This window comes from Heterodontus francisci, chromosome 13, assembly GCF_036365525.1.
Source record: "Heterodontus francisci isolate sHetFra1 chromosome 13, sHetFra1.hap1, whole genome shotgun sequence".
Taxonomy (NCBI): domain Eukaryota; kingdom Metazoa; phylum Chordata; class Chondrichthyes; order Heterodontiformes; family Heterodontidae; genus Heterodontus; species Heterodontus francisci.
The window spans coordinates 113,289,514-113,304,476 of NC_090383.1; the positions used below are offsets into that span (position 1 = coordinate 113,289,514).

The 14,963-nt window shown below is 44.0% G+C and overlaps 1 protein-coding gene across 4 annotated transcripts in view; it reads left to right on the forward strand.

The window, feature by feature from the left end:
- The window catches only part of wdr27 (WD repeat domain 27), a 412,961-nt gene that overhangs the window by 86,496 nt on the left and 311,502 nt on the right, over positions 1-14,963 (forward strand). For all 4 annotated transcript variants that reach the window (XM_068045466.1, XM_068045467.1, XM_068045469.1 and 1 more), the window contains 2 exons: positions 1,200-1,297; positions 12,312-12,433. In XM_068045466.1, coding sequence (XP_067901567.1) covers positions 1,200-1,297; positions 12,312-12,433 — 220 coding nt within the window. The remainder of the gene's footprint in view (positions 1-1,199; positions 1,298-12,311; positions 12,434-14,963) is intronic.

A 14,963-nucleotide genomic window follows, 5' to 3' on the forward strand; every position in this document is an offset into this window, starting at 1 on the left:
TGGGTTTCCTCCGGGTGCTCCGGTTTCCTCCCACATGCCAAAGACTTGCAGGTTGATAGGTAAATTGGCCATTAGCGATTGCCCCTAGTATAGGTAGGTGGTAGGGAAATATAGGGACAGGTGGGGATGTGGTAGGAATATGGGATTAGTGCAGGATTAGTATAAATGGGTGTTTGATGGTCGGCACAGACTCGGTGGGCCGAAGGGCCTGTTTCAGTGCTGTATCTCTAAACTAAACTAAACTGATTCCTGATTCTCTTGATCAAGGGGACATCAAGATACATATTAGGGATGGGCAATAAATACCAATGATGCCCACATTCCATGTATGAATAAAAAACATGGAAAATGGGTGGGCAGTAAGATAGAAAACCTTGTTAATTTACAGGATTTCACCATAATGTTCTTTAACAATAGCAGCACAGTGATCTGGAATGGAGGTGGAGGAGTGACATGGGTGAAGATTGCAAGATAATGTTTACTCTTACTTGGATGCTGTTACCCTTTCCCTTCCCTCAGCTTTGCGAGTAGTTATCTTACCTAGAGCAACATATCAGCCCAAGGTATTTTGTTCTTGTATAACAAAAGAATATCCTACCTTGACCATCTTTTATATGTGCTGGTGGTTTAGGTTAGGTAATATGGCCAGTAGATGCTATTAGTAAATCCTTTAGCATAATTAACAGTTATACCACCAAGGCATGTCTACTTTATTTTAGTTCGACAGTGTCAAGAAGGCATTACTATTTTATTACAATCAAGAAGTAATATTGGGGGAGAAATTGGTCATTGCCAGGCAGAAAACAGAGACAAAAAGGACCAATTTCACTGGGCTACAGACTATGTCCCAAGTTCACCTGCAATCCATCCGATGCCGTAATGGCCTCAGGTGTTAATAGCTCTTTTGTTAACAACCTCCAGCCTGAGGCCAAATTTCCAGCTTTGAGTCTCCAGCTTCTGGTGTGTGCTTGCTTTTAAACCATTCTTATGGTAGAAACGGAATTGGCATATCACATTTCAGGAATTTAAATATTGTACACCGACATTAAAAATTTGGGGTGGGATTATTTCCCTTATTTTAAATCTTTCAAAGATGCTTTGTTGTGCAGATGCCAAATTTTATGTGTACATTTATTTGAAGCAGGATGACTGTGGTGAACAAAACACTGTTATGTTGTTAACAAACCTTGTTTATCTAGTTACAAAAGGAAGAGCAGAAGTAGATTGATTGGCAAATTCAAGATGGCAGGCACCCAGGAGATCAGTTGCCTGTCTGCAGTGAATGACTTCTACTCCTGTATCCTTTTGTTGATCATATAAAGTTTATATCTTTAATAATTCTACTGTGGGGCAATTTAGGTACTGCACAGATATCTTCATCTTATATTGAAGAGTCCTGAAATTAACTCTAATGCACTAAAAGCAATTTAGCCTCTTGTATCCGCTGCAGTTCTCTATCAAGTGGGACCAAATGAAGAGAAGTCATGAATTATAGCTTTTGCCATTACTGCTTTGGCTGCCTTAGGTTTCTGCACAGTTGCCAAGATAAATAATTTAACGCCAGATTTTCTTTGCTTCAGTCTAATGCACACTATGGGTGTTTGCTCTAGTTTAATCAATAGGGAAAACATATGCTTGGACCATCATTGTTTTTTTTCCTCAAAGAAAGCAAGCATCATAGGGTATATTTTCCTTTACTATTTTTAGTAGAAATGTAGATCTAGGTGTAAAGCAACACTACATTATACTGTTTGCTGAAATAGTGAACATAGTAAAATATACTCCAATGACTTTGACTGGAATTTTACACCCCCTCCCCCACCCCCGCCAAAGAGCAGGCTGGTAGTGGGGGGGTAGGGCTGCGTAAAACGGAGTGGGAGGCTCGGGGGCCCCTTCCTGACCCTCTCCCACCTCTGCCACTATTTTACAAGGGGCGGCGGCAGCAAGAAATGGTCTGCTCGCCCCAGGCCAATCAATACCCTTTAGTGGCCAATTAACAGCAACTTAAGGGCCTCTGCCTGCCGCCTCAGGGATTTTACCATTGGCAGGCGGGTGGCCCAGGCCTGAGAAAAGCCGCTTGATAGAAGCAGTGGGCCTTCTGATGGCCTGGGGGGGTGTCTCCTGACCGGGCACCCTGTTCCCGACGGAGGGCCGCCCCCAATGCCCCAACAACCCCCAATGCCCAACACGTCCCCCCGCCCCCCCTCCCCAGTTGACCCCCGCCTTTCCTTGCCGGGGCCCGACTGATCACCCCCAGCGAAGTCCCAAAAACTCACCTCTTTTCTGGGGCCGTCCTGTTTCTTCATCTTGAAACTAGGTGTAGACCCAGCAGTGGCCACGGCTCTGGGTGACGCTGCTGGGATTAAGAGCTGCTGGCCCGCTGATTGGCTGGCAGCTCCATTAGGCAGGATGTCCTGCCTCAATGAAGTGGATGTCACGCCTAAGGGTCTGGGGACCATAAAATCTGGTCTGGATCCCCAGGTCCGGCGGAGGCAATCACCACCGACTTTTCGGTCAGTGGATGGCTCCCATTCGGCAGGCAAAAAAGTCCGGCCTTTGTCCCAGGTCGAAGCCTTGTTAGCTCAAAAGAAGGGAGTAACTTCATTCTCAGTTAGCAGCCTTCAAGGTTTATGGCACCAACGGTGGTCTTACGTTTTTTTAGATCTTTGTCTATCCAAAGTGCGGGTAAATAATATTTGTACATGTCACATTGAATCATCTGTAAGCTTCATGCAATTAATTACTTTTGAAAGGTAATTAACTTCGAGCAACAGTATCCCACAAGCAGCGGTGAGGGAAGAGACCAGTTATCCTGCTTTTTCGGTGGCATTGGAAGAGGCGGAAATATTAGGCAGGATGCTGGGAGAACTCTTGCTTTTCTTTGAATAATGCTATAGGATCTTCAACATTGACCTGAATAAGCAGATAATGCATCTCTGTGATGGTCTATCTTGTGATGTGAAGCCAATAAGACACATCCCCTCTGACAGGCCCATAAATGTCTGTAAACATTGGTCCTGGGGTAGTGATGGGTATGGACAAAACACCTCATGTATCATTGCATGTGTATTTTCTTTCCCTCTATCTTCCTCATCTAAGTCATGCAGCGCTGTGAAAATCCCAAAATACATTCGCATCCTTGCCACTTTTAATGGCAGCAGAATCAAGAATAAGTAAGGATAGAAAAAAAAATTGCTAAAATGTAAGTGGATGCAGCAAATCCAAATGTAAGGAGTGAAGTTGAGTAAAGTTTAAGAACACAAAGACAAACAATTTTACTAGTAGCTCAAACTGTGCTATACCTTTCAGAAGTTTAGCTGAGGAAACCAGGTATGTGGGTTCATGTAATTTTATAATGGCCAATTTACCTATCAACCTGCAAGTCTTTGGCATGTGGGAGGAAACCGGAGCACCCGGAGGAAACCCACGCAGACACAGGGAGAACTTGCAAACTCCACACAGGCAGTACCCAGTATTGAACCCGGGTCCCTGGAGCTGTGAGGCTGCGGTGGTAACCACTGCGTCGCCCAAATTGTTGCTGGTTACTTCCTCAAAGAACTTTAATAAATTAGTCAAACACAATTTCCCTTTCACGAAATTATGTTGACTGCCTGATTGCACTGAGATTTTCTAAATGACCTGCTAAAACCTTTTTAAATAGATTCCAGCATTTTTCCTATGACGGATGTTAAGCTAACTGACCAGTAGTTTCCTGCTTTCTGTCCCCTTTCTTGAATAGCAGAATTACATTCACTACTTTCCAATCTGATGGGACATTTCCAGAATCCAGGGGAATTTTGAAAAATTAAAACCAATGCATCCACTATCTCAGCTGCCACTTCTTTTAAGATCTTGGGATGATCGCCATCAGGACCTGGGGACTTGTAAGCTTTTAGCTCGAATAATTTTCTCAGTACCTTTTTCCTGGTGATGGGAATTGTTTTAAGTTCCTTCCTTCCTTTCAACTCTTGATTCACAATTGTTTATGGGATGTTATTTGTATCCTCTACAGTGAAGACAGATGCAAAACATCTGTTCAATTTCTCCGCCATTTCCTTATTTTCCATTATTAACTCCCCAAACTCTCTCTGCGGAGGACCAACACTCACTTTACTTACTCCTTTCCTTTTTAAATACCTGTAGAAGCTCTTACAATCCATTTTTATATTTCTAGCTAGCTTTGTCCCGTACTCTAATTTCTCTCATTATTCTTTTAGTCATTTTTTGCTGTTTTCTATATTCTGTCCAAAATTCTAACTCTTCGCTGAGTTGTATGCTTTTTCTTTCAATTTGATACTTTCTTTAACTTCCTTAGTTCGCCATGGATGGTGCATCCTTCCTCTACAATCTTTCTTTCTCACTGGATTATATCTTTGCTGAGTGTTATGAAATATTTTCTTAAATATCTGCCACTGCATCTCTACTGACCTATCCCTTAACCTAATTTTCCAGTTTATTTAGCCAGCTCTGTTTTAAAACCCTTATAATTACCCTTATTTAAGTTTAAAACACCAGTCTTAGATCCACTCTTCTCACCCTCAAACTGAATATGAAATTCAATCATGTTGTGATCACTGCTACCTAGGGGCATCTTTACTATGAGGTCATTAATTAATCCTGTCTCGTTACACATTACCAGATCTAGAGTAGTCTGCTCTCTAGTTGGCTCCAGAACATACTGCTGTAAGAAACTGTCCCGAAAACACTCCATGAACTCTTCTTCCAGGCTACCTTTGCCAATCTGATATGTCCAATCTATCTGTAGATTAAAATCACCCACGATTATCGCCGTACCTTTTCACAAGCCCCCATTGTTTCTTCCTGTATGTCCCATCCTACAGTGTGGTTATTGTTGGGGGCCTATAAACTACTCCCACAAGTGACTTGTGGCGCAGTGGTTAGCACCGCAGCCTCACAGCTCCAGTGACCTGGGTTCAATTCTGGGTACTGCCTGTGTGGAGTTTGCAAGTTCTCCCTGTGTCTGCGTGGGTTTTCTCCGGGTGCTCCGGTTTCCTCCCACAAGCCAAAAGACTTGCAAGTTGGTAGGTAAATTGGCCATTATAAATTGTCCCTAGTATAGGTAGGTAGTAGGGAAATTTAGGGACAGGTGGGGATGTGGTAGGAATATGGAATTAGTGTAGGATTAGTATAAATGGGTGGTTGATGGTCAGCACAGACTCGTTGGGCCGAAGGGCCTGTTTCAGTGCTGTATCTCCAAACTAAACTAAACTATGTTATGGAAGTGATTTGTGGGTAGGATTTAACCAAATCCATAACTTTTAATGTAGGACCTTTTAATGTGTATCCCCAGGTCTGCAGTTGCCTGTAGCATGAGCTTATTCTACCCCTGAAATCCCATGTTGTAAAATGTAATACCAGAATGCGGGGACTAGGTGGCTGAAGACACTGCTGCCAAAGGTGGGGCAAAGGGAAGGGGAATGCACAAGAGGTCAGAGTCAGAGTAGCAAAGGGTTGGAGGAGGTTACAGAGATATGGTAGGGTAAGACCTTGAAACAAGGTTGAGAATTTTAAATTGGAAACATTGGGAGACTGGGAGCCAGTGTAGGGTCAGCAAAAACTGAGTGAGCAAGAGTTGTTGAGAGATAGCACAAGTAGGGAGTCTTGGTAATGGAGAGGATGTAGGGTCTGAAGCTCAATTTGTGCAAGAGTAGGACACTAAGATTGTAAACAATTCTGGTTCAGCCTGAGACAGAGACAATGGAGAGGAATGGAATCAATGATTAGTGTACTGAGGTTCTGGCGGGATCCAAATGAGATTACTTTAGTCTTCCCATTGTTTGACTCGAAGAAATTGCTGCTCATCCAAGACCAGATGTTGGTGAAGCACAAAGGCATTGGACAGGTTCAGACAGGTGGTAGAGAAGTCGAGCTATCATTAGCATATTTGTGGAGGTTTACCACATGTCTCAGATGATATCACCATTCAGCAATGCGAGGGGGCCAAACATAGGTCTTTGGAGGTAATGGTGTGGGGTGGGAAAAAAAGCCGTTGCAGGGAATGCTCTTTCTATGAATTGATAACAAGAGAGAATCTAATCAACTACTCTTGACATCCAATTGCATTACCATCGCTGAATCCACCACTATCAACATCCCGGTGATCACCCATTGACCAGAAACTTGGATTAGCCACATAAATACTGTGGCTACAAAAGCAGGTTAGAGATTGGGTATTCTGCAGCGAGTAATTCAGCCCCTGGACTGAATTTTATGGGCCCCCCGAGACATATTCGGAGGCGGAGGGTCCATAGAATTGCGACGGGAGGCTGGAGTGGGGAGGGCCCTCATCACCCTGTCGCAATGCAATTTTGTTGGGGGAGGGATAGGCCGAAGACAGCGTTCCCTCCCAGAGGCCAATTGAGGCCCTTAAGGGCTTCTTCCTGCTGCTGCTGGGATTTAACCAGCGTTGGGGCGGGGGCTCCACCACGCGGAGAGGTCATCCAGTAAAATGAGGTGACCTCCCTGTGGGCTTGGTGGTGGGGTGGGGGTGGGGGGCCTCGTCGGTGGGGAATCTGTGGCCAAGGAAGCTCCCTGGCAGGAAAATCTGCACCTCACTGAAACCCCCTCCCCTGCACTAAACACCCACCCTCCACCTCCCACCCACCCTCGCTGGGGCCTGCTGGTCTGGTCCCAGCAACCCCACTTCATTTACCTTGGGTCCAGGCTCCAGCGCTGGGCCTAGGTCCAAGGCCTTTTACAGTACCGGCAGTGGCCACTGCTCCCAGTGGTGCTACCGATACTGCTGAGTTGCCGGCCCTCTGATGCTAGCAGCCTTTGGAGGTGGGATCCCTAGCCTTAAAGGGATGGGTATCCTGACGCCAGGTTGTTAATTGACCGGCGCCGTAGAATTGCTCCGGGGGGGGGGAGGGGGGGGTGGGGGCTCCAGCTGGCCGAGGCAGGACTGCCCCAGCCTTTTCAGCTCTGCGCTTGGACAAAATTCTGCTCCCCGAGCGCAGAAATCCTGATCACCACTACAAGGTGCAAGTCAGGAGTGTGAAGGAGTACTCTCCATTTGTCTGGATGAGTGCAGCTCCAACAACCCGGTGGTAGTGGCTGCCCCTGCAGCAATGGCGTCAGTAACGCTCAGTAATGCCCCCCCCCCCCCCCCCCCCATTTTCTGGGGCCTGCCTGCCTGGCCCCAGCATCTCCCAACACAACATACCCATCTTTGAGGATGCTGGGCCATTGAGGCGCCCTCTCCCTGGAGCTGCAACCTCAGTAATGGCCACCGCCAGTGGTGGCTCTGCTGAGCTATCAGCCTTCTGATTGGGCCATGAGCTCTTGTGGGTGGGCCACCAACCTTATTTGGATGGTGCCCTTGGCAACGGTCTCTTAATTGGCTGGTGCCGACAATATGCCCCTGGTCCCTCCGCTGGCCAAGGCGATGGGACTTCTCCATTGTCATGCACATCGGAAGTGCGATGATACAACATTCACGGACTAACTGAAAAGTTATGAAAAATTGGACTTTATCTTTAAAAAATGAACCTTTATTTTAAGAAGTCAACAATGGTCCAAAATGACCACCGAGGAAAAAGGGGATTAGCCTTTTGTGTACTCAACAGTCTGACAAACACAAAGGACAAATCTTCAAAGCCAAAAGGTGTTAATGAAACCCATCTTACACCTATCCTATAAACACTCCAGAATTTAATCTCTTCTAAAACAAAGGAGGTGTGAACTGGCCACATCCTGGGCTATTGTGCAATCACCATGGGGAAGAAACCAGAATGTCTCCTAACAGGAAGTGAGAATTGACAGTTTTATCTTAAAAAAGACAGCCAGAGAGAGAGACTAACCCAGAAGGTGAAGCTACTTGTAACAACTGGCATTCCAGCAAACCAGAAAGCATATGTCCTGTTGGAAAATTCGACATCTATACAGCAGAGAGAGCTGGAAGTGACCCACCATCTTCAGCAGATCTTTCAATCTAGAGAGAAATCTACCATCGTTTCTGGTCTGCAACCATCAAGAAGTTGAGTATCAAGAGAATTCAACGGGTTTGTTGTAACCTTTCTCCCCCATTTAAAAAAAAACACCTTCCTCTTTCCCTTCTCTACCTGTTTCTTGTGTGTATGTGTACGTGAGTAAATGCGTGAGTAGATGCGGTTGCGACAATTTCCGGGTAAGGGATATTGATCAATAAACAATTGACTTTCTGTTTTTAAAACCTACAAGATAACCTGTTGCTGTCTAGTTATTTGAAAAATAAAACACCGACGGGCTAAACTCTAATACAAATACACTTGCTGCGGTCAGGTGGGCAGTTGAACAGTGAGAACCACCCACGTTATGCCATGTGACTGTAACACCATTAATGGCAAAATTCAGCCCCCGATGTATCTAAATCTTATGGACTGCAGCGGTTCAAGAAGGCAGCTCACCACCACCTTTTCAAAGGCAATTAGGGATGGGCAATAAATGCTGGCCTTGCCAGCGATGCCAATGTCCCATTAACGAATAAAGAAAAGAGTGGAACCTTAAAGATGGCAGTTCCATTAAGCTGGACAATGGAGGAGAGGCGTTGGAGGAGGATGGTGGGTTGACCGTGTGAAATGCTGCAGAATAGTTGAGGAAGATTAGGAGATAAAGTGCACCATTGTCAGGGAGGATTTGATTTTGCTTGGGATCATTTTGGTACTGTAGCAGGGGCTCACACCAGATTGTAGAGATTCAGACAGCCGGTTGTGGAACAGATAGGCATGGATTTGGGAGGTGACTGCCAGGCCAATGAGGATATGTGAGAGACCTGCAATGTACATCAATGCTCTCTCTCATAACAGGCAGTGCAGCAATCACAGTATACCTTGCTGCAGGTGCTCCTAAAAATAGTCTCGTCTGAAAGGATTATCAATACAGTTTGGCTTATTCCTTTGGATATCCCTTCTAGGAATGGTGTTTGTTGGGAGCATAGCTATTGATCTCTGGGTTTCTGTCCTTGTAGAACCTTTGGTAATGATGCGGGTTATATGAATCTAGGCAGTCTGTACCATTTCACATTCTCCATTTGAGTACGGTGAACTCCTAGATCCATCTCTTTCCTCTCATCCATTTTCTCTTTTCACTCAGTCCCATCTCACTTTCATTTTCATGATGTACCTTGCTGTCACCTGTGTTGTTGCAGTTTGTAAAGGGTCTCCCGGTGTAACCTTTTATATCTTTACACATTGTTTTGCCTGCAATGTCATATTTAATTGTCACAGATACAAAGATAATATTGTTGTAAAATCTCCCAGTTGTGAGCAAATCGAAAGTAACGTTATTAAAAGTAATGTCATCTCCATAAGTAAGAACAGCTGAAATAGAACAACTTTTTTCTAACATAGCAAAAGAGAAGTTAATTTTAGAAAAGCAGACATGGTTAAATGGTTATAGAAGACTGGGTAAAGTATGCAGTGGTCTGTTTTCAATTTGCTGCGATTCTTTTGTGCACGTTTATTCTCATTAGGTCAGCTTTCTGAAAGAGATCCAAAACCATTCTTTATTATAGGGCAATTCTTGTGAGTTTCACCTACTTTCCGAGTTGAATCTGACACCCACATGGTGGAGGTTAATTATTTTTGTCTAAAGTGCCCGTGTCCATTTTCCTGCTACCATGTTTCTCCTCCTATCAGATTTCAGACGATTGGATCATTTTCAACAATATAACCCTAGGAGGTGCTGGAAAAATCTCCCAATTCCGTACATCACATTGCAGATAATATCCATTTAAAATTGTGCAGTTTTGGATTTAGAATCAATCACACTATGATGCCAGTTTTGTTAAGATGGTCTTTAATTCTCCCAAGTGTAACACATGTAAAATTACACAGATGTAACAAAGGAATGTTCTGTCAGCAAGTGTCAGTTTAAACTAATTCGTAGGGTTCAGAATCAAACTCGTTGAGAACCCAAAATGGTCGGAATCTGCCTATTTTGGGTTTATTTTCAAATAGTTGAATTTGGATTGGGCCTGTGCCACATATAATTTGGATACACAATTTGCTGTGCAGTTGGTTAAATGTGCAGCAGAATGACCAACTGTAGGCAGTGAGGTGGCACCATACATGGTATTACCATGTCCTATGTCTGCAAATGGTAGGCATTTCGGCATTGTGTCCACCATTTCCTAACATAGCAGGATTGAAGCCTTGTCTAAGCTTCCAGCAGAATGTGCAGAGCGGAAATGAGGAGCTTCATCTCAGAGAGCTAGGGAAGGTGGGGTGAGAGTCAACCTTGCTGCTCCTGTTTATCACCTTATAGCCGATGACTGAGGATAGTTAGCAGAAGCCTAAAAATCAGTTGCTTGTATGTTCTTGGCATGGACTAATGCAAATTTGAAGATGGAAAAAGAATTGGACCTGGATGATTGTACTTAAATATTTTAGATATATCTAGAACTAGGGGTCACTGTTTAAAAATAAGGGGTCGCCCATTTAAGACAGATGAGAAATTATTTGTGTCACAGGGTCGTAAGTCTTTGGAACTCTCTTCCTCAAAAGATGGTGGAAGCAGAGTCTTTGAATATTTTTAAGGCAGAGGTAGATAGATTCTTGATAAGCAAGGGAATGAAGATTATCGGAGTAGGCGGGAATGTGTAGTTGAGGTCACAATCAGATCAGCCATGATCTTGTTGAATGGCGGAGCAGACTCGAGGGGCCGAGTAGCCTACTCCTGCTCCTAATTTGTATGTTCGTAGATAATCTTGTTTCTTTTTTGATGAACTTTACCTGCATAACCAACATTGTGAGCTACAGTTTATGTGGCTTGGTGTCATATTTTATTTAATAATACTCCTGTGAAGCACCATAGGACATTTTATTATGTTAAAGGCATAAATATAAGTTGTTGTTACAATTTGACGGGCTTGTGAACTTTAAGCTTGTCTGTCTCAAAAAGGTTTGTTACTTTGGAAAAAATGTGTTTTGCAACAGATCACTGTTTTAATTAGTTACTTTAGCAAAATACTGTTGAGTTTGTCAGACTGGCATTTCCCAGTTCTCATATGTTATCAATTTTTTTAGTGCTCTGAGGTCTGTTCTGCTTCTCTGGATAATATATTTCAAACTATCTATATCTCCGTTCCATTCTATTTATGTCTGAAAAAAATTCAATTGGGCTGAAAACCCAAGGCCCTTCTGGCACACTCCTACTGTAATTTCAGCAGGAAAGCACTGGAACAGCCACAAATTTAGCCAGGTTTCAGATATCCCAGGTTCTGGATTAACCTTGGAGTATCTGCCATCACCTTTTGGGGTTAGTGCCTCTGTCCACCTGGATCACAGCCATTGGTGTAAGTGGGGTTAGGGCTGGCACAAAAAAAAAGTTATTAAAAGCTATTATAGGGTCATGTATGAAATCTGAGAGTTGAACTTGCCCTTTTGAAGAAATTGTGCACTAGCTGGAGGTTTGTGTTGAAGAAATAGCATTTCATTGAGTTTACACTGGGTTTGAAGTGACAATTTAGCCACTAACCATCAGGCTAGGGACATCAGACTTCTTATTTAAAAAAGTTACATTTTTTATTTGTACTTGGAATAACTACAAAGTGCGACTGCCTTAAGGTTCAGTAAATTTTCTTTCCTTAAGTTCTTATTTAATAAGATTGTTATCTTGGTCCTCCCAACCCCTCCCCACACCCGTCCCAAAGCCCTGCTCTCCACCCAATGCCCTGCTGTCCCATTACTGTCCCCAAGGATGTTATCAGCTGAGCCATACAGGCACCATTGGCCCAAGGTTCCGTCACAGATCCCGGCAGAGTTAGCTGATCTCAGAATGCAATGGTAGAGTTGCTACGCTTAGCTTCAGTTCCCTAAAATTAATGGAGGGAAAAATTGGCGACGATCCCCACTCCTTGATGGCTGTCCTTTGATCCCTGATCAAATTGCGCATATGTGTAGATATCAAAAGAGAGTTTGATTTTGATGTTTTTCATGGTTGTGTATCCGACCAACGCTCATTGCGAAGGCTAAGACATGAATAGTGGCCTCTGGGTCACTGGCCCCATGCAGGGACTCAGTGCCTTCAGGAGAGGAGAGAAGAGAAAAAAAATTGTCAAAAACATGACTTCTATGTTGAGATCAGCCCTACAGTATTAGGCACCTTAAAGTATTTTATCCCGATTAGGATCGTTTTTGGAACGATATTCCTGAACTCAGCAAGTTTACCTATAATTAAATCTGTAGGCTGTGGGTTCTGCATGTGGGCGGTAATGAAGAGTAAAATTGTTCTGGTTTTGTTTATAGTCGATAAGAATTAATGTTTCTGTGATACCACTCACTACTGTTTACCTTGACAGAAAGAAATGGCAGATATTGTTCTGACAGCTGGCACAAACCGTGCTTTGGAGGTGTTTGATCTGAATGTTGGTCGAAGTGTAGTAACTGTTCCAGATGCTCATGCTAGACCTGTGCACCAGATTTGCCAGAATAATGTAGGTCATTGCTTTTACAACTTTTTCTCTATCTCTATCTCGAAATGCAATATAGTGTCAGCTCACTTGAGCGCTCTAATATGTTGCAATCTATGATGTCATATACATTGTGTATAGCACACCTCCCCTGCTCCATTTTATATTGCTTGTTTCCATAACAGGACACGGGTAAAAAAAAAAGTTACTGCTTGCTTTTGCGTCCATAATTAATGTTATACTTCCAGCGCATGCCCAAAACAAGAGCCTTATGGTCCACTCAAAATTGGCCCCACGTTTCACTTTAATAATTGAGATGCAATGCTGGTCGATGCCTCTCACGCCTCCAGGGGTTGCTGGCCTCTGTGTCTCGATTCAATTTGGATCGCTTGCCCTGCTGGCAGTACACTCTAGGGGCATAAAGAAACCCAATTAGTCCATGCAAATGACTTCATTCCTGCTATTTGAAGCGGAGCCAACGGCTTCAGGCAAGGACAGACAAGGGTGCTGATCCTTTGCACTTGCACTAGCAGAGTGGGTCCCCAGAAATTGCAGCGATCACCAAGTGAGGGTGTTCGAGAGTATAAATTATTTTGATCATAAGTTATTACCTAAAACGTTTAGACTTTTCTACATTTACATCTCTCTGTTTTTACTGGTTTTTTACTGGCATTACTGGTCAAAGAGGATATCACAGCTGTGCTGAAGGAGGGCACTATGGAGGGCTCGAGCAGTGAGGCAATATGGGCAGAACTCAGAAATAGGAAGGGTGCGGTAACAATGTTGGGGCTGTACTACAGGCCTCCCAACAGCGAGCGTGAGATAGAGGTACAAATATGTAAACAGATTATGGAAAGATGTAGGAGCAACAGGGTGGTGGTGATAGGAGATTTTAATTTTCCCAACATTGACTGTGATTCACTTAGTGTTAGAGGTCTAGATGGAGCAGAATTTGTAAGGAGCATCCAGGAGGGTTTTCTAGAGCAGTATGTAAATAGTCCAACTCGGGAAGCGGCCATACTGGACCTGGTGTTGGGGAATGAGCCCGGCCAGGTGGTTGAAGTTTCAGTGGGGGACTACTTTGGGAATAGTGATCACAATTCCGTAAGTTTTAGAATACTCATGGACAAAGACAAGAGTGGTCCTAAAGGAAGAGTGCTAAATTGGGGGAAGGCCAAAATTCGGCAGTAGCTGGGGAATGTAGATTGGGAGCAGCTGTTTGAAGGTAAATCCAGATTTGATATGTGGGAGGCTTTTAAAGAGAGGTTGATTAGCGTGCAGGAGAGACATGTTCCTGTGAAAATGAGGGATAGAAGTGGCAGGATTAGGGAACCATGGATGACAGGTGAAATTGTGAGACTAGCTAAGAGGAAAAAGGAAGCATACATAAGGTCTAGGAGGCTGAAGAAAGACGAAGCTTTGAAAGAATATCGGGAATGTAGGACCAATCTGAAACGAGGAATTTAGAGGGCTAAAAGGGGTCATGAAATATCTTTAGCAAACAGGGTTAAGGAAAATCCCAAAGCCTTTTATTCATATATAAGGAGCAAGAGGGTAACTAGAGAAAGGATTGGCCCACTCAAGGACAAAGGAGGAAAGTTATGTGTGGAGTCAGAGAAAATGGGTGAGATTCTAAACGAGTACTTTGCATCGGTATTCACCGAGGAGAGGGACATGACGGATGTTGAGGTTAGGGACAGATGTTTGATTACTCTAGGTCAAGTCGGCATAAGGAGGGAGGAAGTGTTGGGTATTCTAAAAGGCATTAAGGTGGACAAGTCCCCAGGTCCGGATGGGATCTATCCCAGGTTACTGAGGGAAGCGAGAGAGGAAATAGCTGGGGCCTTAACAGATATCTTTGCAGCATCCTTAAACACGGGTGAGGTCCCGGAGGACTGGAAAATTGCTAATGTTGTCCCCTTGTTTAAGAAGGGTAGCAGGAATAATCCAGGTAAGTATAGACCGGTGAGCCTGACGTCAGTGGTAGGGAAGCTGCTGGAGAAGATACTGAGGGATAGGATCTATTCCCATTTGGAAGAAAATGGGCTTATCAGTGATAGGCAACATGGTTTTGTGCAGGGAAGGTCATGTCTTACCAACTTAATAGAATTCTTTGAGGAAGTGCCAAAGTTGATTGATGAGGGAAGGGCTGTAGATGTCATATACATGGACTTCAGTAAGGCGTTTGATAAGGTTCCCCATGGTAGGCTGATGGAGAAAGTGAAGTCGCATGGGGTCCAGGGTGTACTAGCTAGATGGATAAAGAACTGGCTGGGCAACAGGAGACAGAGAGTAGCAGTGGAAGGGAGTTTCTCACAATGGAGACGTGTGACCAGTGGTGTTCCACAGGGATCCGTGCTGGGACCACTGTTTGTGATATACATAAATGATTTGGAGGAAAGTATAGGTGGTCTGATTAGCAAGTTTGCAGACGACACTAAGATTGGTGGAGTAGCAGATAGTGAAGGGGACTGTCAGAGAATACAGCAGAATATAGATAGATTGGAGAGTTGGGCAGAGAAATGGCAGATGGAGTTCAATCCGGGCAAATGTG